General features: G+C 42.8%; 2 protein-coding genes across 2 annotated transcripts; both read right to left on the bottom strand.

Moving 5' to 3' along the window:
- Nucleotides 1-5,801: 5,801 nt before the first annotated feature.
- Nucleotides 5,802-13,330, bottom strand: LOC107158987 (zinc finger protein 416-like). Its single transcript, XM_015505520.2, has 4 exons — nt 13,182-13,330; nt 12,616-12,654; nt 10,131-10,257; nt 5,802-7,900 (listed from the first exon to the last, which is right to left on the bottom strand). Exons 1-4 carry the CDS (start codon nt 13,212-13,214, stop codon nt 6,324-6,326), a joined length of 1,776 nt encoding a protein of 591 aa, XP_015361006.1. The 5' UTR covers nt 13,215-13,330; the 3' UTR covers nt 5,802-6,323.
- Nucleotides 13,331-15,505: 2,175 nt separating this feature from the next.
- LOC107159002 (vomeronasal type-1 receptor 1-like) lies at nt 15,506-16,405 on the bottom strand. Its single transcript, XM_015505550.2, has one exon. It carries the CDS (start codon nt 16,403-16,405, stop codon nt 15,506-15,508), a length of 900 nt encoding a protein of 299 aa, XP_015361036.1.
- Between the last annotated feature and the right edge of the window lie 6,338 nt (nt 16,406-22,743).

Raw genomic sequence — 22,743 nt, 5'->3', positions numbered from 1 at the left:
AGAGAGAGAGAGAGAGAGAGAGAGAGAGAGAGAGAGAGAGAGAACATGCTGACCGCTTTTATTGAGGAGAAGCCATTCAAATGAGGTAAGGTGTCAGGTTTCAAGGGGCTGAGTCTAGCTTCATGATGTCTGCTGTCAGCAGGTTGACTGACATCTAGGAAGGCCACACCCAAAGGCAGAGTAAGAGAAGGGCGTTTCCATGGAACATTCTATCCCCAGTAGGGCAAGGGGTTAATATCACAAAGAAACAGGTGAGCGTAGCTGGACCCATGGGGCTGCAGGAAGGCAAGCCTACACATGAAGACACATTTGGTTGCCTTATTTCTTCCCTTAATATCAAGACTACCGTCTTTAGCAACTTAAGAGTAGCCAGATCATTGGCAGGATGACCCACAGTGCCTCATCCAATCAGGAGAGGAAAAACGCTGGGCTCCTGACGTGGGCCTCCCACAGACGCCCATATCCTATACACCCCCACGTATAATAGAGCCAGAAAACAAAGCCCTTTCAGGACAGTGCTCATTAGCTTTGGATTCAATGATGTAAGAATCAAGACACACAATTCCCTTTCGATATGCACAATGCTGATGTTAGTTATCTTGTCATCACTGTGATAAAAAAAAAAACTATCAAGAACAACTTAGAGGAGAAATCATTTATTTGGGCTCCTGGTTTATCCATGAGCCATGTTTAGCTACCTCATTGCTCTGGCCTAAGGTGAAACAGAAATTTATGGCAGAAAAGAGTGATGTAGGAAATTTCCTCAGCTAACGCAGTTGGATAGCAAAAAAGGACCAGAGAAAATACAAACCCTTCTAGAATATGTGGTCAGTTACCTACTTCATCCAACTAGGTTTCACCTCTTAGGAGTCCATCCAGCTAAGATGCACCAATCCATCCATTTAAAAAATGGATTAATCCATTGTTGAGTTCAGAGCCCTCATGATCAAATCATTGCCTAAAAGCTCCACATCTGAAATGTGATACACTGAGGAATACACTTTCAGCACTTGAGATTTGGGGAGCATTCCAGATTCAACCACAACAGATGAGATCTTGAAAAATGTATTTAATAAAATTTTCACATTCCCAATAGTACCAAACTTCTGTTTTAACTAAGTGAGTTAATGATCTTCTCCAAAAATTCCCTTCAAAATTGCAGTCTGAAAAACAATTTCAAAGTGAGTATCTCAAGCCGTTTGCCAGCTCACACCTCTCACCAAATCTCCAAATTTAATAGGACATATATCATAAGTCAATAGAGCACTTGGTTAGCATGGGGAAGGCGCTGAGTTCCATCTTTAATACTGCAGAGACACAGAAAGAGAGGAAGAGAGAACTTATCATTGTGCTTAATAGTTTGGATCAAAAGTAGGGGCTTGGAAAACAGATGATAAAAAAAAGTGGTGACAAAAGCATTTGGGGGTAAGTTGTTGAATAGGAGTGAGTCCTGCCTGAATGGCATAGAAGGACTTTAATAATGAGGAAGAGAGGGTGACCTGCTTTGTGAATATGAGTCAAACTCTGGCTCCAGTCACCCTGACACTACCCTATAAGACTATGAAGAAAGTGCTAAGGTGGCCAAGTTAGAAGTCATGCATGGCTTCAGCAGCACAGATTCCAGCCAGCAAGGCCCACTGGGTACCCAGTCACTAAAGGCAGATTCCAACACTGGATCCACGGTTGACCAGCCAACTACCTGATGGCAGGTTGATTGCCATGACTACGCTGTACTTATTCAATCACGGAAGAAGCAGCATTGTTTTTACTGTAATACATATTTTGAATATAGCGTGCCTTCTCTGCATGTGATGATATACTATCACCTGGGAACATACAGAATGTCTTGTTGATGGTCAAGGAATTCTGCACAGCATTGCTTCTGATCAAGAAAACCACTGAAACTAAATTTATAGACGGTCAGATTCTCCACTTCTGCTGCTGCAGTTACTGGAAGGGGTACACCCTTCTGCCTCACTGGCAGCTTTTTACATCAAGGGGTGCCTACCAGCCTTAGTGCTGGTCTCAATATCGGGATCAGATTCTTTGGCAGAGGTGAGCAGGATCTAATTGTTGCAGAATACCCCAGCCATACTCAGCGACTTATTTTCAGGTTCTTGTCTCGCAAATTTAAAGAATGAAATCCACAGTGAAGAGTGAATGTAAAGAGTAGGATTTATTCAAGTGCAATGAAAAGAAACAGTAGTTTGCCACCTACGACGTGTACTAGTCTAGTGGTTAATAGAGATAATGCATAGGGACATTTATCAATATCTGTGTTAATCAGGTATTGGAAAAATGCCAAGGCTATTGGTTTGGCCTGTGACCTTCTGATTGGTTATGCGCCCCTTTAGCCCTTGAGTCTGTAGCCTTCACTCAGGTCCACCCTGCTTCCTCTTTTCCATGCTCCAGCACAAAGGAGTTGGCTGGAGTGTTTGGAAAGTTTCTAAAGGTTAATTTCATGGAGTGGCCTTTACATTTAGAGAAGCTTTTATGGTGCCCATTGCCCTAACTGCCTGTTTCACTCTCTGTCTGTCCTATCTATTCACTATATCACAGCAAGTAATACATGGCAGTGGTTTGATGTGCATGGAATTCACTTATCTTCCCATGTTTCTCATCAGCCTGATGTAACTGTACTGAAAGAATGGTGGAATGGCCTTTTGAAAGGCACTGGCTAGTTGGAAACACCTTACAGGTGTTCCAAAAACTCTACATGCTCAGATTCAGTATCTGATACATAACATGGTTTCCCCCATAACTGGGGCTCACAAACCCAGGAATTGAGAGGTGCAAATGAAGGTGACACCACTCTCTAGAACCTTAGTGATTCATAAGCAAATAAATGTTTTGCTTCCCCTTCCTGCAACTTTACATTCTGCTGGCCTAGTGGTCTTTATCTGAAAGGGAGAAATGTCTCCATAGGAGACACAGCAATGATCAATTATTCCACTTATAGGATATTATGACTCCAAACTGGTCACTTTTTTTTTTGTGTGTGTGTGTGTGTGATGCTTCGATTCAAATCCAAGGCTTTATGCATGCAAAGCAAGCACTCTACCAACTGAGCCATATCCCCAGCCCATTTTTTAAAACATATTTTTATTGTCATAGTTATATATAATGGAATTTGTTACACATTCACACACACAATATAACCATATAAATTGGACAATGCCATTTCCTAGTATTTCCTCTTTCCCCCATCCCCTCTCCCCCTTGGTCCCTTTTCTGTGACCTCTGTTCAATTTTCACTAGATTCCCCACCCCTAACGTATACCTTTCTTTCCCTTTATTCTCTCTAGCTTCCACATATGAGAGAAAACATCACCCTTGACTTTCTGACTTCAGCTTACTTTAACTTAATATAATGCACTCAAGTTCCATCCCCATTTCCTGAAAATGACATAATTTCATTCCTCTTTATTACTGAAAAATTTATATTGTGCAATTAGAACTCCATTGTGTATTGGAAAATGTATTCCACATTTTCTTTATCCATTCATTGATGGACACCTAGGCTGGTTCCATAGTTTGGCTATTGTGAATCATCCTACTTCAAACATGGCTATGCATGTTTCACTGTAGTCGAATGACTTTAGCTTTTCAGGATAAATACCAAAGAGTGGTATAGCTGGGTCATATGGTGGTTTCCATGTTTAGTCTTTTGAGGAACTTCCAGGCTGATTTCCATGGTATCATACTCATTTACAATCCTTCCAACAGTGTAAAGATTTCCCTTTTCATCACATCCTCTCCAACAATTATTATTGTTTGTATTCTTCGTGGCTGCCATTCTAATTGGAGTTAGATGTAATCTCAGTGTATTTTAATTTGCATTTCTCTAGTAGCTAATGACATTGAACATTTTTTCATATATGTATTGTCCATTTGTATTTCTTCTTTTGAGCAATGTCTGTTGAAATCATTTTTCCATTTATTAATTGGGTTATTTGAATTTTTGGTATTAAGTTTTTTGACTTCTTTGTATATTCTAGGCATTAATTCTGTCAGAAGAGTAGCAAGGAAATATTTTTTTTTCATTTTGTAGGCTCTCTGTTCTCATTCTTAATTGCTTCCTTTGCTGTGCAGAAGCTTTTAAATTTGATGCCAATGCATTTATTAACTCTTACAATTATTTCCTGTGTCTAGGGTCCTATTTAGGAAGTTGTTTCTTGCACCTCTTTGGTGAAGTGTAAACCCTATGTTTTCTTCTAGCAGTTTCATTGTTTCTGTTAAAATTCTTAGGTCTTTGGTCCACTTTGTGTTGACTTTTGTGCAGATTGAGAGATAATCATCTAGTCCCATTCTTCTATGTATGAATGACCAGTTTCCCCAGAATCATTTGTTTAAAAAGTCTGTCCTTTTTCCAATGTATGTTTGTGGCACCTTTGTCAAAGAGTTGGATGACTGAATTGTGCAGTTTTGAATCTATGTCTTCTATTCTGTACTATTCTCTTTGTGAATTTTAATGTCAATACAATACACAATATCATTTGGTTGCTATGGCTCTATGGTTTCTATTACTATGAAACCACCCCCAATGGTTTGCTTGCAGATGGCAGATATTTGGATTTGTCACCCTCCATAGTTGCATGAGTCAATTCCTTATAATAAATAAATAATTCAACTTCCACACACATGCACAGAGGCTCACATGCCATTGGTTCTGTTTCTCTGGGGAATTCGGATAAATACGTAAGCTTTTACAATGCTCCTCCCACTGCCTTTTTCTTCCCAAGTTAAAGCACATCCTCTAGAACTATTGATCATTGTGTATTAAGTGTGTGTATTTCCAAAAGCCTCACACACTGATACACCATCTTCTGGGCCAGGTTCAAATTTCTACCAGGTGAAGGTCATGGTCACTTCCTTGAAAGGTACTATGTCTGGCAAGTCAGAGGTAGGAAGTTGGCTTTGGGCTATTGGACATTAGAATCTGTCACTGTCACTTAGAAAGTTGCAGAGAGCCAGGACTTCTGAGGGCCAAGTCAGGTGGACAGCATTTCAGGATGATTGTGCCTGACAAAAAAGGCCTCTGGTGGGGAATGTCATTTGAGTCTTCTTCAACCCAAGATCCTTCAGATTATCTGTCCTAGCCTGTTCTGCACTCATGTGGAACCCTCATTAAGTCATCAGGTTGTGCCAAGGTGTGCACTCAGCCCCAGGCTCTGACAGGTATCAGTTCTTTATTATGCCTACAGGATGTGGGGTTGTTCTATCCAAGCTAAACTGTGAATGCACTGTCAAGCTTAATACACAGAGATCACATGACTGTGTGTGCATGTCATGAAATGAAAGAGTATGTATGCACTTTTACAAGTGTCAGTCCACTTGTTCTGCTGTCGGATCTTCCAATTCCAATTAATTTCACCTACTATTTCTGTACCAGTTATGGTGCATACCTGGCTCCCATAGGGTTGACTGACACTATGGAATTATAAACACAAGGGCACATTACCCTTGTAGAACCTAAAAAAGGCTTCCCTTCAACAGTGTTGGGCACTATGTGAGAGTCTATGGGAACTGAAGAAATTCATGATACCCCTCTTCATAGTGATCTGTTTTCACCAAAAACAGAGACATGAAGGCTACACATAAGACTATATACAGTTCTGCAGGTTTTTCTAGGTCCTGGGCAGCAAAGCAAATTAGAGTAAGAAATAATAATTACTTTTACTCATAATATCTGTATTAAGATATTAAAAATGGGGGCTCTGTAAAACTACTGATCATTCACACAGAGCTCAATTTTGTCTCCTCTCATCAGAAACTGTGAATAGAACCACAAAGACTATAGGTAGATTAAATAATAAAGCATTTATTAATGCATAAGCTAGAACAGTATGAAGAAAATTTCATGTTGGTGAATGGGAGACCGATAAAACTTTTCCATGAAGGTAAGGTAAGCCATTCCTAGAAGACTCTAGCAGACTGCAGATCAGCTCCTCCTGGTTAAAAAATAGGTCAGATATATGTTTTAATCAGTCAGAAAGCAGAAAGAATTGTCCTTGAAGGCCCAAGTTGTTCAAGAATTTCTCCTGGGCATAAGCAAACATGTACCTTCTTTTACAAGCTCAGATGACCAGTGAACACTGTGTTAGGTGGTAGAAGATGCCTTCTGGCAGTGATTTAACTCTGACAAAGGCTCCTGTAAGCTTTACCTGTCCCTGAATGAGTGGGACTCTCACCCCAGTGTGGGTGTTAGGAAGTATGATGTTCAACTTCAGGCAGGCAGTTCCCTCATAGGGCCTAATACTGACCAAAGAAATAGCACAATTCCTGCAGGTATAAGGCCTTTCTCAAGTGTGGACTTTCAGGAGCTAAGTGATGTTAAACCTTGGGCTGAAGGCTTCCTCACATTTGCTGCTTTTGTGAGGCCTCTCCATGGTGTGAGATTTTCGATGAAGAATGAGGCCAGAGTGCTGTGTAAAAGATTTCCCACATTTGCCGCACTCATATGGTCTTTCTCCAGTGTGAACCACCTGGTGCTGAATGAGGCCAGACTTCTGGATAAAGGATTTTCCACACTGACCACATTCATAGGGCCTCAAGCCGGTGTGAATTTTCTGGTGTTCAACAAGGGTGTAGCTCTGTCTAAAGAACTTCCCACATTCACTGCACTCAAAAGGTCTTTCTCCAGTGTGAGTCCTCTGGTGCCGAATGAGTTTGGATTTGAACATAAAGGCTTTCCCACATTCCCCACACTCATAAGGCTTTTCTGCAGTATGCACCTTGTGGTGTTTATTGAGGGTGGCTCTTTGGCTAAAAGATTTTCCACACTGGTCACACTCAAAAGGCCTAGCTCCACTGTGGATTAACTGATGTTGAATGAGGCCATACTTTAGGCTAAATGACTTACCACACTGTCCACACTCATAAGGCCTTGCTCCGGTGTGAATTATCTGGTGTTCAAGTAGGCTGTGGCTCTGTGTAAAGAACTTCCCACATTCACTACATTCATAAGGCTTTTCTCCCGTGTGAGTTCTCTGGTGTCGAACAAGAGTGGATTTGGACCCAAATGCTTTCCCACACTCATCACACTCATAAGGCCTTTCTCCAGTGTGAATTCTGCAGTGTTCAATGAGGTTGGAGCTTTGGCTAAAAGATTTCCCACATTCACCACACTCATAAGGCCTTTCTCCAGTGTGCACTCTGTAATGTTTAATGAGGGTGGCTCTTTGACTAAATGATTTCCCACACTGACCACACTCATAAGGCCTCTCTCCAGTGTGGATTCTGCGGTGGTCATTCAAGTGCGAGGTCTGGCTGAAAGATTTCCCACATTCACTGCATTCATAAGGCCTCTCTCCATTATGGACTCTCTGGAGCTGAATAAGTGAGTACTTGCAGCAGTAGGCTTTCCCACATTTGGTAGATTCATAAAGCCTTTTTCCAGTGTAGACTCTTGGATGGTGAACAAGAGCATGTTTGTGGCTGGAAGTTTTTCTGCATTCACCCCAATTGTAATGATTTATTCCAATATGAAGATCTTCCCCACACTCAGTAACTGTATTTGGACTCTCACAGTTGGGAACAGACTGGGGATGGATAAAGTCCAATGTGGCCAAGAAGCTTTTTCTAACATCCCCACAAGTTACAGGTTTCCCTCGGATTCTGCAGCTCTTCATAAATGAGGCTTTTCCCAAGTCTCTCTTCAAGGACATCTCTGAGCTGTGACAATTCTGCTCCTGGTTAAGGTTTGCACATATCCCAGTCAAGTATGGTTCCTGCCCAGGTTGATCAGCCAGGTGCAAAAGGTCTTTCAGAACTGGGACACACAGTTCACAGGAATAAGTCTCCTGGGTAGATACACCTGCCTTTGTAGTCTTGCCTTGTGACAATCCTACAGAAATCTGCTCAGAAGGTATCTCTTCATCCTCCATTCCATGCCAACAAACTGTAAGCAAACAAATTCTAATGAAATACATGTTGACACCATAGTGGGAGTACATTACTCATGTTTTAAAGTACTTCCTGTATAATATGACTTTTGTATGTGTGGTATTAAGGATCAAATACAGGATCTCATAAATGCTAGTGCTCTACCACTGAGCGATGCCCCCAGCCTGATTTTGTGATACTTTAAAAAACTTCTAAGACTAGGAGTAGTGGCACATGCCCGCAACCCTAATTATTTGGGAGGCTAAGGCAAAAGGATCACAAGTTCAAGGCTGGCCTAGGAAACTTAGAAATACCCTGTCTTAAAGTAATAAAAAGGGGTGTGAATGAAGCTCAACAATAGAATGCCACTTTGTTTAATCACCAGAACAAAACAAAGCAAAATGCTTTGCTGACAGCCTTGCACAATGGCATGCCCCTGTAATCTCAGCTACTTGGGAAGCTGAGGCAAGAGTGAATGAGTTTCCATTTAAAAACAAACTAAATTTTGCTGTCTGGGGAAGAGAGCAAGGCAATTCTTACCAAAGGTCTGAGATGGAATCACACCATTCAAATGCAAAATAACCAATCCAGAGTCCATAATGCAGACTATATTTTCTATATGGCCTTGATACTTCAGTATGCCATAGTCCTCTGCCCCAATCATCCCAAGACAGGTAGTCGTCAAGTATGGCCAAGAGTCCCTTAATCCCAGGGTCCACTGCAATGATTAATGTACCCATCCTGAACTATTTACCATGCCCTACCTACTGGGCAGGAAGTCCAATAAAGACTATAGTTTAGTCTTTTCCCTTCTGCTTCGGCCTCACCACTGGGCACCTTCTCATGTAGGCCCATATATCATGGTACTATTCTCTTGCCACTTTAAATAATAAATTATTCTATCGATGACATTAAACTCTCACTCAGTCAACTCAATCAGTTAAAATCCTGCAGTACACTTTAAAACAGAAAGAGGAGGTCCTATCACATACATATCAAGGAATGAGTCCACACTGTATTGTTCTGAGGATGAGAAAGCTGGAAGCATTTTGAAGCAGTGGCTGCCGGGCAGTATTGAGCCTCTAAAGATCAAAAAGGGTGAGCTATCACCAGACAAAGAACACAAGGCTGAGTTGCACAACACGATGGTGAGGCAGGGCCTCAAATCTACTCCTCATCACTGACTTTGACAAGCCTTTGTCATCTGGTGACATGTGCATGCTGTCCCAAAGGCTACTAGCATCCAGAACCAGGAAAGTACAATTGGAAAAAGGAATATTTACTGACGTTCACAAACTTCACCACAAATGGTCAGTGTTGGGAGGCAGTGTAGAGGATATGTGGCACATGGAGTACAGAAAGGAGGGAGCAGCAAAAGGCCAGAGACCACAAATAAGGAGTCAGCAAAAAATCAACAAAGATAAGGAAAAGGGCCAGGAGTGGTGCCACATGCCTGTGGTCCAAGCAGCTCAGGAGGCTGAGGCAGGAGGACTGCAAGTTCAAAGCCAGCCCCAGAAACTAAGCAAGGTCCTAAGCAACTTGACACTGTCTCTAAATAAATCATATAAAAGGGACTAGGTATGTGGCTCAGTGATTAAGTTCCCCTGACTTCAATCCCAGGGGAAGGAAAGGAAGGTAGACAGAAACAAAGGCTGACCAGTGGCATCAGCTCCGAAACTCTGGCAGACACCAGGCAGACTGCTAGTTAGGGTTAGAAAACAGGCTGCTGGTTATGAGGAGAAAGTCTGGATGTCATACACTCCCTCGCGGCCACTCATCAAGGCCCAGAGTCCTCTGAGATGTGTGGCATGTTCATCCTATGACACCACCAGGGCTCTCACTTGCTCTCCCTGTGTGAAGCAAGTCCTAAAGGAAAGACAGGCCAGGTAATCCTGCAGCACTGCCCAGAACCACACAGCATACTACAGACCACAGGAAATGTCATCCAGAAGGAGGTGCAGACCTTGGGGAATAGTGACCCAAAGAGGGAGAAGAAAGTCAGGTGAGATCTGTCAGGGTGACTCTGTAGCTGACACCAGATACCTGAGGCCCAGACCCTCCCCTGCGCACTTCAGGGCAGCAAGAGCTAAGGCTTCTCGTGGCAGTGCACCAAGCTCATCCATGCACATGTGCCAAGACAGTGGAGAGGATTTCCACAGGCTCTGGAAAAGGCAGAACTGCCGCTAGAGAGAAAGTGGATAAATAGAGCCCAGCTCAAAACAGTGGGGTGGGGGCAAGAGTCTTACCTAGTGAGGTTACAAGTGCAAAGTTCTCCAACATTACACCAAGGTACAGTACCCGCTGATCCTCATCAAGGAGCCCCCACTCTTCCTGGGAGAAGTAAATGGCCACATCCTCAAAGGTCACACAGTCCTGCCAAGATGGGGAAAATTTAATCAGCTTCTCTCCTAGGAGCCCAAGTCCACTCCTCCTCCCTACCAGTCAGCCTTCCCTTGCTCGTCTTCCTTCCTGCTTTCTAACTCAGAGGAGACATCAATGGTATTGAGTCTCACCGTCTCCTCAAGGTCTGTGGTCACTGTGTCCTCCTTCAGCACCATCAGGCACCACACTCTCCTCTTGGTCCCATGGTCACTATCCTCCTTCAGCATCCCCAGGCAGGTGGGCTGGGAGAACCAGCTAAATGGCCTGACACATAGGTCCAGATCCCCAAAAGCCAGGTGATTTTCCTGGGGTCCCAAGATTGTGCCTCTCAGACTCAAATTTGAGTTCATCATCTTTGATGTCCTCAATGCCAGGCCATCAGTCATTTAGCTCACAATCCCCATAGTGTAAATGTCACTCCTTGAACCGTACTTCTCATATAGCCTCGCTCCTCAGCCACCTCCACCCCCTGTGTCCCACACCACAGGCATCTCTCTGGTTTCACCATATTACTCAGAACATGGCATCCAAAAAGCTTGGCAAGTTGATACAAGATCTAGTACTACCCAGAGCTTTGATAGTCCCCACTGCCAGAGGCAGTCCCTGTCCTGTTCTGCAGGCCACATTAGTCCATTTTTACTAGCATAACAAAATATTTGAGGCAAACCACTGTATAAAGACAGACATTTGGGCTCATATTTCTGGAGGTGCAAGGTCTAAACACTTCATCTGTGATGGCCTTCTTGCTGGCAGTCTCCTCAAGTAGCTCAGGGATAACATGACAAGACACAGGAAACATGCACATGTCTATGCAATCTCTTTTCTACTTATAAAGCCAGCAGAATCCTACCACAGGCTACATCCTAACAACTCTACATAGCCCGAATCACTTCCCAAAGGCTCAACCTCTAAACATCACAGATTGTTTCCACTGTTAATAAGTGAGGCTGGGATTCACATTCCAACACATGAATCCTTCAAGAACACTCAGGCCACATCCCAACAACAGCTCCTCTGCTGAGCTCCTTGTTTCAACCTCAGCAACCCAGAACGGCCTCAGATTTCAGAAACCACAGCCCACTTCCACTTGTGCTGTACTTGATGTGCCCCGCCTCCAGGAACTGCCTGCCTCTCCTCCTGACCTTCATTCAATGGCCTGCCACAGTAGCCTTACACCTCAGGAATACCAACTCTCCTCATGAAAATTTATGCTGCTAATTTATGAAACTCAAAAGAAACACCACGGATTCTACAAAATTCTTGTGGATATAAAGTATGTTGAATAAGCATTAGTCCTAGCTTCAGTACCTCAGTTACTCCTAGGCCTTCACACTGATTTCATGGCAAACTGCCAGACCATCCTCTCTCCCATACCTTTCACTTCTCTCCCACATCTTTGTGACTCCCACAACTACCACCCAAGGACCCAAGCACAAGACACACCCATGGGTCCCCAGGCTCCTAATAGCATTACCAGCAAGCCAGGATTCCCTTTTAATGGTGACCCAAGCTACACCCAGGACAAACACTGACCACTACCTTCTGGATGTGTCCTGAAACCCTCCCAAAAGCTCTAGTCCTGTGTGGTTAACTATCCACTTGAGGTCTAAACTAACTATTCTTTGAAATATCTCAGCCTCTAAAGATATCCCAAAATAAAACTGCGAATATTCCAAATTATTGACCATACTACGAACTTATCCTGCTTAGTGGAGCTACTAGACCCAAACACCCCACTTCCATGAACCACAGATTCTTAAGTAAGAATCTCTCACCCTCAGGATCTATAAACCTGGTCTTTCTTACTTAAAAAGACTGATATAGATAACTCCAGCTACCAACTACATGGCCACCACATTGGTCCAGCCATTATTAGCTCTCACCTGACTGCTACAGTAGCCTTATCTTTGCTCCTCCTATCCCACCCTTCACACCCACAGTCTGGTCTCCATGTTGTAGCCACAGGAAATCTCCATCTTCTAATCCAAAACTTGCATTACTTGTCTCACTCCAGAAGAGACACGGAAAATCTGAGAAAACCATCACAGTGTGATTCCTGTTCTCTAGCTTTCAACTCCCTGCTTTCCTCAACAACTCAGCCCTATGTTCTAGTATTTGCTCACCAATTATCTAAACTTGGGACAACCTTCCACACCCTACTGTACTAGTTTCCAGCAAAAGAAACCACTTCAGATACCCCCTAGTCTAGACATGTGATTCCTGGGCTTGATGTAGTTGCTCAGGACCCAAGAAACAGAGAAGTAACATGAGAAGATCCCCAGAACATTAAAAGATGGAGAGACAGAGTGGGATCAGAATCATGGAAGTCCTGGCACACCCTCTACTCACCTGTGCGAAGTCCATAAGGGTTTTTGTAGTCATAGGAGCCTGTGAGAAGAGGAAGAGAGACAAGTGACCATGGTGGGGGTTCCCCTGACTCAGCCCTCCTTTTTTCCCCCGTCCAGCCCTGGGGATGACTGCATCATGGGTGGCCTCAGTGCCCCAGACCTGGGTGCTGTTAACTACGGTGAGAACTTGCACTAGGACTCCATCTTTGCTGCACCTCGGTGCTATCCCCTTTCCAGATGTTCTAACTTTGAGTTGCGTTTGGAAACTTTGAAAAACTTAACGCAGACCACGCTCTTCTGGGCACAGCACTCCCTGGCTATCAAAACCCTGAGGACAAGGGTGAAACGCCTGATTGCTGCTGGCTCAACCGTCCTAGTGAAATAGAAATCAGTCCCTTCGGCAGTCATGCTCTCCCACACCCTGGACACCAGCTTGGGAAGTGGGGACCCGCCCCTGAGCCCCGCGTCCTTCTGGACATGGAGACCTGAAAGGTGGAGTGACACAGGAGGACCGCGCAGCCCCTCGGGGATCCGGGACTCGGGCGGCCCGGGGGACGCGGCGCTTACCCCGCCTGTGTCCTGCGGCGCGGCCACAGCCATCGGCTTCGCCGTTGTGCCGCGAAGACCACCCAGGACCCCTATAGCTGATGGAGCCTGCGGAACCGGAAAGCTATCACTGCGAACTTCCGGGAGCGACGCCGGAAGTCCCGCCCCGAGCTACAGAACAAACGCGGTGGCGCCCTCTGCCGAGCGCTCATTGGCCGGGTCTTAGCGTGGCATCCTGGGTAACGTAGTTCTCACGCTCCGCAGGGCGGTCTGCGTGGCTCTCTGGGAACCACAGCCGATTGGCCTCGCGGGGCGCTGGGAGATAGCGTCACCGCCTTTGGAAAGCGGGGCGGGGCTTCGCACTTCTTAAAGGGACCGCGGCCAAGTTGTCTCTACTAGAGTTTCCACGTGGACGCGGAGAGGCGTGTCCGCCCTGTGCGCAGGCGAACAGCCGTTCGCTCGCGCTTCTTAGCGGGTTTCGGGGGCGGGTCCAGGAGCAGAGACGGGGCCGGAGTCCAGCAGCAGACCTGGGATGTAGGCGCTGAGCTCAGCCCAGGGCAGAAGTGACTTCCTCCTGAGAAGCTGATCTGCAGACACAAAAGGGAAAGTGGAGAAGCTCTGGGAGAGAGCCTCGAGGGTGGGGAGACGCCCCGTGAGACACGGCCACCAAGACGGCCACCGAGAAACGCCGAGGGAAGGCAGAAAAGAAGCTTGAGGTGCTGCTCCTCCAGGAGGGAGCAAGTCCGCACCCAGCCCGTGGCTGCTCATGTGGAGCCTGATGCCCAGGCTGGCCAGGGAGGTCTTGCTGCTGGCAGTGGGGACAGTGACGTCAATCTCCCGCCCAACATCCCGGAGGTCCCACGCGGCTGGTCAGCCTGAAGGGTGAATCCAGAGCCCTCGCAGCCCTCCATTCGTGAAAATCGGCAGAGAACAGCACTTAACGTTTCAAAGCTGTTTAGGGAAATGATTTTGTGATCTCAATAAAGGGAGAAGAAGACCCTCAAGTGATAGACTCAAGTCATATATTTACTTTTTTAAAAATAGCATGTTTCCATTTCCTGTTGAAGATCCAATTTGTTATGTGGAGTTTGGTCCCTGGAAGAAATCTGGATTTCCCTGACATCCTGTGGGGAGTGGAAGAGAGACAGATGGAGGAGAGATTCAACTGCAAATCTGGAATGAGCAGTGGGGAACATACGCAGGTACCTCTGGAAATGGAATAGGCCTTAAGGAGGTGATAGAGGAGAGAGAGTTTCCCTTTTGAGAAAGTAAGTATAAGTCCCTAATGGGAGGTGAGAAGAGAAGGGCAAATTGATGAGGAGAGGGAATATTGAAAATAGGGAAAGTCAAATCAAAACCACAAGGGTCCTCTGCACATCTATCAGAATGCTACTAAAACAAACAAAAAACAATATCAAGAATGCGGAGAAGTTGGAACCCTTATATACCTGCAGTGGGAATATGAAATGGTAGAGCTATTGTGGAAAAGAGTCTAGCAGTTCCTCAAAGTTTAGAAACTGCCACCTGAGACCTTGTTTACACATTCTAAAGAACTGAAAGCATGAATTCAGGTACCCGTACACTCAGGGCCGTGGTAACGTTATTCACAGTGTCTGAAAGGTAGAAACAACCTAAGTATCCATCAAAGATCTGTGAATTTTAAAAAATGATACATTCAAACAATGGAATAGTCATAAAAGGAATAAAGTTATATACGACACAACAAAGATGAACTTTGAAAAATATTCTAAGAAGTGTTAGTCACATTCAAAATAACAAATATTTTATTCCACTTTTATGAAATATCTAGAATAGGCAAACTCAGAGAGACAAAAAACAGAGGATACCAGAGGCTGAGGGCACAGGAAATAAAGAGTTACACTTAATGTATACACATTTTCTTTTGGGTTGATCAAAAAAAAGTGTTGGAAATAGTAATGGTAGGTTTACAACATTACAAATTCACTTAACACCATTGAATTGTATTCTTGAAATTTATTAAAATGGTGCATTTTACATTACATGTCATTTACCACTCTGCACAAAAACCACACAAGCAGAGATTTTCTCCAAATCTCAGAATATTTTCCCCTATCACACTATTTCATATTCATGAATATTTCCTTTGAAGCTAGAGCAGTTTGAGTAGTATTTATTTATTTATGCACATAAAGTTTATTTTAGGCCTCTTATAGGACTTACAATGTCTAAGATTGAACTGCCCCATTCTACATAGAATGACACATTTCTATAAAGAATGTGCAATTTATTGCCCTAAACATTAACATATAGTAGAAGGGATGACTGAAATAGCTGTAGAGAACATGGAAGAAGTTGCTTCTTTGTTAGCAGTCCATGAAACCACAGAAACGAGTGTCGCTGTGAATGAGCACCAAGGGACTGAATGCTGGGAAACATGAAGACAAAATCATAGAGGTATTCACCAGCCACTGACCTGGGATTACAGCAAGAGTCATCCAAACATGCAAGACAGAAGAGAATGAGTAAAAGATGCAAAAGGAGCTCACAAGGATCAAAATGGTGCATGTAGCTTGACCCTCAGGGGAATGTCTGAAAATCCGCCCGTGGATGTAAATGTGTGGCACTCGCTGTCTGTGTCTGTGCAGGAAAAGGACCATAAATCCACTGGCCCAGGCCATGAGGACCAAACACACGAAGTCAACTGTGAAGAATAAGAATGCAACTAGAAACTTTTTAAAGCTATCTGGATTAAGTGAGGAACAGTATCCATGATTTATTTTCACACTTAAATTTTTGCTGTTCATTGGACCAATCACTTTGATAGGAACAAATATATTTATCAACAGTTGCAGGATCCAGAAGAGAAAACAACTGAAGGCAATGCACTTTGGGGATTTCATTCTGAGCTCCAGCCACTTGGAGAAATTGGGGTAAAGTTTTATGGCCCGGAAACCACTGAGGAAGCAGGTGGTGCTGAGGGAAACCCCTCTGGCTACTCTGTGAAAATAGAAGAGAAGTTTACATCCAGCTTCATCCAGGAAGTAGTTCAGTCCAAAAGCTGCCACTGTCTGAGGGATCCCTCTGGAGAAAAGTACCATGGAATTGGCTAATACCAGTTGGTGGAGGACCATGTCTGTGGGTTTTACATTGTGTCCAGTGAGCAAAGTGAAGTTATAAAGACAAAGGAGGGAGATATTTCCAAGGACTCCCACTCCCATCTGAATAAGGAAGATAACCCCAATTTCCAACTTAACAATAGCCATCACATTGCATGCTTGGTACAGTGATTTTGATTGGAATAAAGGAATGGGTAGTTAGACAAACAAAAAGAAATATTACCATCATCTTGCCCAGTAACCTTTACTGCTAAACCTAATACATATTTTCTAAGTTTAAGTAAGCATTAAGTATGTGTGCCTGTGGATTCAGAAGGTGTTCTTGAAAGTTCTACTTGGAAGCAGTTTAAATGTCATCCCACAGGAAGTAGGTGAATGCATTATGGTTCATCTGCACAGCAGATAACACCTGTAAACTGAGTGGGGAAGATCTGTATACTCTGATTTACTGATTGCTTTTTGAAATGAAAAGCCAAGTAAAAAAACTATGTATGAAGTATCCCAAAGTTTTTCCACATATGTGGAGAAATAAAAATACAGGAACAGAATACATACAGATTTAGAAGAAAATCTTCTAAAATAGTGGCTTTATTTTTGCAAAATAAATATTTCATATAGTAAACATGGTTGAATCAAATTAAATGTTTTAAAAACACAAAATTGAAAAGTGGAAAGAAGAGCAAATATTCAGTTGGTGACCTCTGTGAAAATGAAATACTTCAAGTGAATTGAAAAATATATCATTTCAACTGTATATCCTAGAGGCAAAATTATCTGTCAATAAAGCTTAAATTTTGCTTATATATTTTACAAAAGGGTTGTAATATATTTTTGAAACAAATATATTAATTTAAGTGGAAAATAAGACTTTCAATGTAAGAGAAAGTGAGTGGTAATATAAATAAAACCTCCATTTGATAGAAACATTCAATATTAACTTATTATTTAAGAAAATGTTTTGTACTAGAGATCAAACTCAGGGACTCTCATTTACTCTGAGCTACATTCTTGTCCCTGAAACACACATACGCACAAATAAATATTACATCAATTTGTAAGTAAATGCATAAAAATATATACTCTCCTTCCTTTCTACATTGAAAAACTGTAGAAATTATAGGCAACCAAATACCAATGCCTATTTCTAGCAACCAGGTTTTGGTCTCTAAAATTTCTCAGTATAAGAAAGAAGTGTCTTTGAGGGTGAAGGCAGTTTATTTCAGATCTAGAGCAGAAACTTTCCAAGATTCTTTTGGAAAATCTGATCAAATAAGGGATGTGAGGAAATTGAGAGAAAGCTGAGGTCACTTGCAGTAGTCTCAGGACCATAGGAAGAAACTACCATTGTACAAAATTATGTAATAGTCACTCTGAAGGATTGATGCTCATAACCGAGCCGCGTACGGTAGAAGTGACATGACAGTAACTGATAAGGTTTATGCTGGGAGATGTTGGGAAAACCCATGCATTCTTGTGAAAATCAATGGAGGGAATGCTAATCCTATAGCTCTATAGATGCTATTTCATGTTAAGAAATTTCTGTTTGGGGTAAGAATGTATCACACTTCAAAATATTTACCATCACGTATAAAAGATAAAATAATAGAAGTTTCAAGATCGTTTTTAGAGAGCCTTCCTCAGAACAATTCCTTCTTCCAAAAGCACTGAAGCTTCATTGTTGGATGGTGAAATATGAGGATGTTTGAAGTCAAGAAGGAAAAATACTATCACGCTGGCGGTGCCTGGTTGAGTTATCTTCTGGCATGGTCATTTCTACCACACAGAGACCTCAGCCGTGAGATGAATGTCCATTTCCATGACTGAGAATTGAAATACACATTTGAGAAACATTCTAGAAACAGGAAATGTTATTAAGATCAATAATATCATCTAGAATAGTCACAAGTCAAGACAGTTGAAATTTTTCTTTTATGTAAGCAATAATCTTAAATGTACAAGCAAAAATACATTAGTAAAACGGGGGAGATTTTGGAGCCAGATTGATAAAGTAATACAAAGGAAACATTGAATGACAACCAAAGGTGGTATTTAAATTATAGAACTTATTTTAAATAATAGCAAAGAAATCTGTTGTCCTAGGTAGATGTCTTTCCAGTATTTTTAGTAATTCAAAGCACACTAATATGTACCTTATTAAATAAAATGTCAATGAAAATGTTAACATTTCCTAATTTCCTCTACTAATATCAAAAGGACAAAACATTTAAAAATCAGTTTAAAGAAAATAACTTACTATGTGTAAAGTATAATAAGAATTGCAGTTTGCTACTGGAAAAAACTAAAAATGTGACAGAACTTGTAATGACCTAGATTGGCAGATATTTACATAAGAGAGCTTCAGAAGAACTTATATATGGTTGAAGTGAATGATGGCCTCAGGGGAAAGCTTGTTCAATAATCACCACTGAAGTCTGTGAAGATTTAATTAAAACTTTAGAGGTACATTTCTAGCTTTAATCTTAGAAGAAAATAATAAATACTTGATATAAATATATATAATATAAAATCTCTCAGATAAAAATATCGCAGGATATTTTTCATGATTTTGTCTTAGCAAAGTATTACTAACCTTGTGTCAAACCTGATGTCCCAAAAGTTTTTGGTGTTTTCATAAAATGTAACTTTTTTTCTTTTGGTACTGGGACAGGAACCAGAGATGTTCCACTATCAGGTACATCCCCAACACTTTTTATTTTTTATTTTCAGACAGGGTCTTGCTAAGTTCCTTATGGCCTTGCCAAGTTGCCAAGACTGGCCTGGACCTTCCAATCCTCCTGCCTCAGCCTCTCTCATTGCTGGAATTACAGGCATGTGGCACCACATCTGGTGATATTTGTACCTTTTTTTTTTTTGAGAGAGAGAGAGAGAGAAAATTTTTTGATATTTATTTTTCAGTTTTTTCATCAGACACAACATCTTTATTTTTTATTTTTATTTTATGTGGTGCTGAGGATTGAACCCAGCGCCCTGTGCATGCCAGGTGAGCGCGTTACCGCTTGAGCCACATCCCCAGCCCGATATTTGTACTTTTTATAATAGAAAGTTTTCCTCACTCTCCCACCTGCTTGGGCAAACCCCTCCTGTGGGACTCCCCAGTGTGGGCCCTTGCACATGAAGTGACTGTTTCTCTAGGACCTGTGTGAGTATAGTTAACTTGTACCTCTCCAGTGTCGTGTCTTGTGGCTGCAGCTGATTGTAGTGTGAAAAGATACAGAACACTGCATACTTACAGAGGTTTTTGAAGATCATTCAGATTGCCAATTCATAAAATTTTGCTAAATTTCACTAAATTTATTTTCCAGAAAAATCATGCAATTTAACATTGAAAAAATTAAATCATTTGCAAAAATATTGCAATCAAATCTCAACAAATGGGATAAAGAGAACAGTTTATGTGTGAGTTTGGGGGAGACATCACTTTTGGTCAAGGACTGGACTAGTGATGATAGGACAAAGAGAAGTGTGGGTAGTGGTCACACCCCAGGGACACTGATTAGCACCTCTCACAGGAGAAGACAGAAGGAGAATTCAGTCTGCAGGGAACTTCCTGGGTGATTATGAAGTGGTGGCCAAGATCCCCAACAATGAAGCATTGTGACCTCTCTGGCTAGCAAGGGTAACAGGGGTGGGGGTGGGGTATCTGAATAAACATGCACCTCACATTCACACCTTTGATGATTTCTTAAGGGTTTTACAGCAAAGTTCTAGTTTTTTTCAGTGCTGCAGATTGAACCCAGGGCCTTGTGCATGTGAGGCCAGCTCTGTGCAGCTGAGCCATATCCCCAGCAACCAGAATATTAGCTTTCAGATTCAAATTTAACATTTTGTAATATTTGAAATTCCAGTAAATATTGAAAAGAGAAATTTGGGGTGTGATAAGTGGAATTAAAAATAGGTAATGAGGGCTGGGGATGTGGCTCAAGCGGTAGCGCACTCGCCTGGCATGCGTGCGGCCCGGGTTCAATCCTCAGCACCACATACAAACAGAGATGTTGTGTCCACCGGGAAACTAAAAAATAAATATTAAAAAATTCTCTCTCTCTCTCTCTCTCTCTCTCTCTCTCTCTCTCTCTCTCTCAAAAAAAATAGGTAATGAAATTAGAGCAATAAACTAAAAAGGGGGGGAAAGGTAAACTGCAGGAATCATGTGAAAAAGACTTTATGAAATGAATTTAAGTCTGCTCAAGTATGAAGTCCTGGTTTGGGAATCCATGTTTCCCAGGGCTAGAGAAAACACTTAGGAACCTGCAAATCTGTGAATTGCATAAACATGGTGATGCTTGAAATACAACATAGATTAAAGCTTATATCCCTTTGTCATAGAACATTTGGAGACAGGGATGATTTAAACTAGGTGATTCCTACTTTCAGAGGGAAGGATGTGATGTTCATCAAACAAGTTCTCCAATTAGAATTTTTATTGTTTTTATCTTTATCCTTTTAGGTTGCTTTTTTTTAAAAAAAAATGAATCTTGTGATTAGGGGAGAAACAGCAGGAGATTAATAGGAAAATGAGAATGGCAAGGCACGTTGGACATCTGCTTACGTGCCTGGGTGATGATGTCACCTTAAGACTAAGATGTCCCTGAAAATTCTTTTGTGAGCCCCCATTAGCCATGCGTACTTTAATGACTCCACACCTGGGACAGGGGATGGGAGAGATCAGGCTGATGGAGGCAGGAAAGGCACCAGATGCAACAGCTGCTCTTGGAAAGAGTGATTTCACACTTTGTGCAGAAATATACCTGTGGCCAGTCACACAACACCCCCACACTACACACTATACACTACACACACACACCACACTGCACACACACCAAAAACAGAGCACATACTAACTACACACTATACCCACAGACACCACACTACACACTATACACTACACACACACACACCACAAAACAGAGCACATACTAACTACACACTATACCCACAGACAGCACACACACACACACACACACACACACACGTCCTTTGTTCCTGGGGATTTCCTGTGATAGAATTCTCCTATAAATCAAACACTTATCTGACAAAATACAGATACTTACCAAGTGGCATCTGAGGTGCACACAGTGGGTGTCAGTGCAGTGTCTGTGCAGGAGTGGGGAGGGGCATCTGAGTCTGAAATAAATGACTGCAACTCCATGATCTCACCTCCTTCTTGGGAAGTAATTAGCATTTCACCTGTGACTGCAGCAGCAATAAACATCTGCGTGGGGACTTGAGATCATGTTTGGAAAACAACATTGTACAAAGCACCCAAAGCAATTAATATTGAAATGTGGTTCTCCACAATAATTGAGGAAATATCTGGGACCAACTTACCTTTTTTTTCCTCATTAAACTTTTTGTTTTAATGGGTCTCAAAATTCTGTGACAGATTTTTGGTCAAGTTGTTTCCATTAAAAAGTACTGATTTTAAAAACTCATAACCTAAAACTGCCACACACAAAGACCAAAATGGTCTACAAGACATTTCCTTTCCTTCTGAAGGTCGAACGATGCGTAGTTATCATTAACCAGTCTTTTACTGTCAAACCTGAATGGCCAGTTGAGACACACCCTTCTGAGGCTGTTCTTCACCCCTCTTTAAGCCTGGGGGGCAGGGGTCAGGGGTCATATCCCTTTAGCCCTCTGAGCTCTCTGGGCAGACTTGGTGACCTTGCCAGCCCAGCAGCCTTCTTGTCCACTGCTTTGATGACACCCACAGCAACTGTCTGCCTCAGACCACGAACAGCACAATGACCCAGAGGAGGAGGGTCAGAGAAGCTCTCGGCACCCTGGGCTTTCCTGGAACCAATCAACGACGGCAGCATCACCAGATTTCAAGAATTCAGGGCCATCTTCCCGCTTCTTATCTGAACGGCGATCCATCTTTTCTCTCAGCTCGGCAAACCTGCCAGCCATGTGAGCTGTGTGACGGTCCAGAACAGGAGCAGAGCCAGCACTGATTTGGCCTGGATGGCTCAGGTCATCACCTGGGCAGTGGAACCAGCTGCTTCCATAGGTGGGTCATTTTTGCTGACACCAGCATCACTGCCACGGCGCACATCTTTGACAGACACGTTCTTGACATTGAAGCCCACATTGTCTCCAGGAAGAGCTTCACTCAGAGCTTCATGGTGCATCTCAACAGACTTTACTTCAATTGTGACATTGACTGGAGCAAAGGGGACCCATGCCAGGCTTGAGAACACCAGTCTCCACTCGGCCCACAGGGACAGAACCAATGCCACCAATTTTGTAGACATCCTGGAGGGGCAGACGCAAAGGCTTGTCAGTTGGACGAGTTGGTGGCAGGATGCCATCTAAAGCTGCAAGCAATGTGGTTCCACTGGCACTGCCCTCTTTACGGGTGACTTTCCATCCCTTGAACCCAGGCATATTAGCACTTGGCTCCAACATGTTGTCACCATTCCAACCAGAAATTGGCACAAATGCTACTGTGTCAGGGTTGTAGCCAA

This window comes from Marmota marmota, unplaced genomic scaffold (genome assembly GCF_001458135.2).
Source record: "Marmota marmota marmota unplaced genomic scaffold, marMar, whole genome shotgun sequence".
NCBI classification, from domain to species: domain Eukaryota; kingdom Metazoa; phylum Chordata; class Mammalia; order Rodentia; family Sciuridae; genus Marmota; species Marmota marmota.
This window is presented reverse-complemented; position numbering and strand designations above follow the sequence as displayed.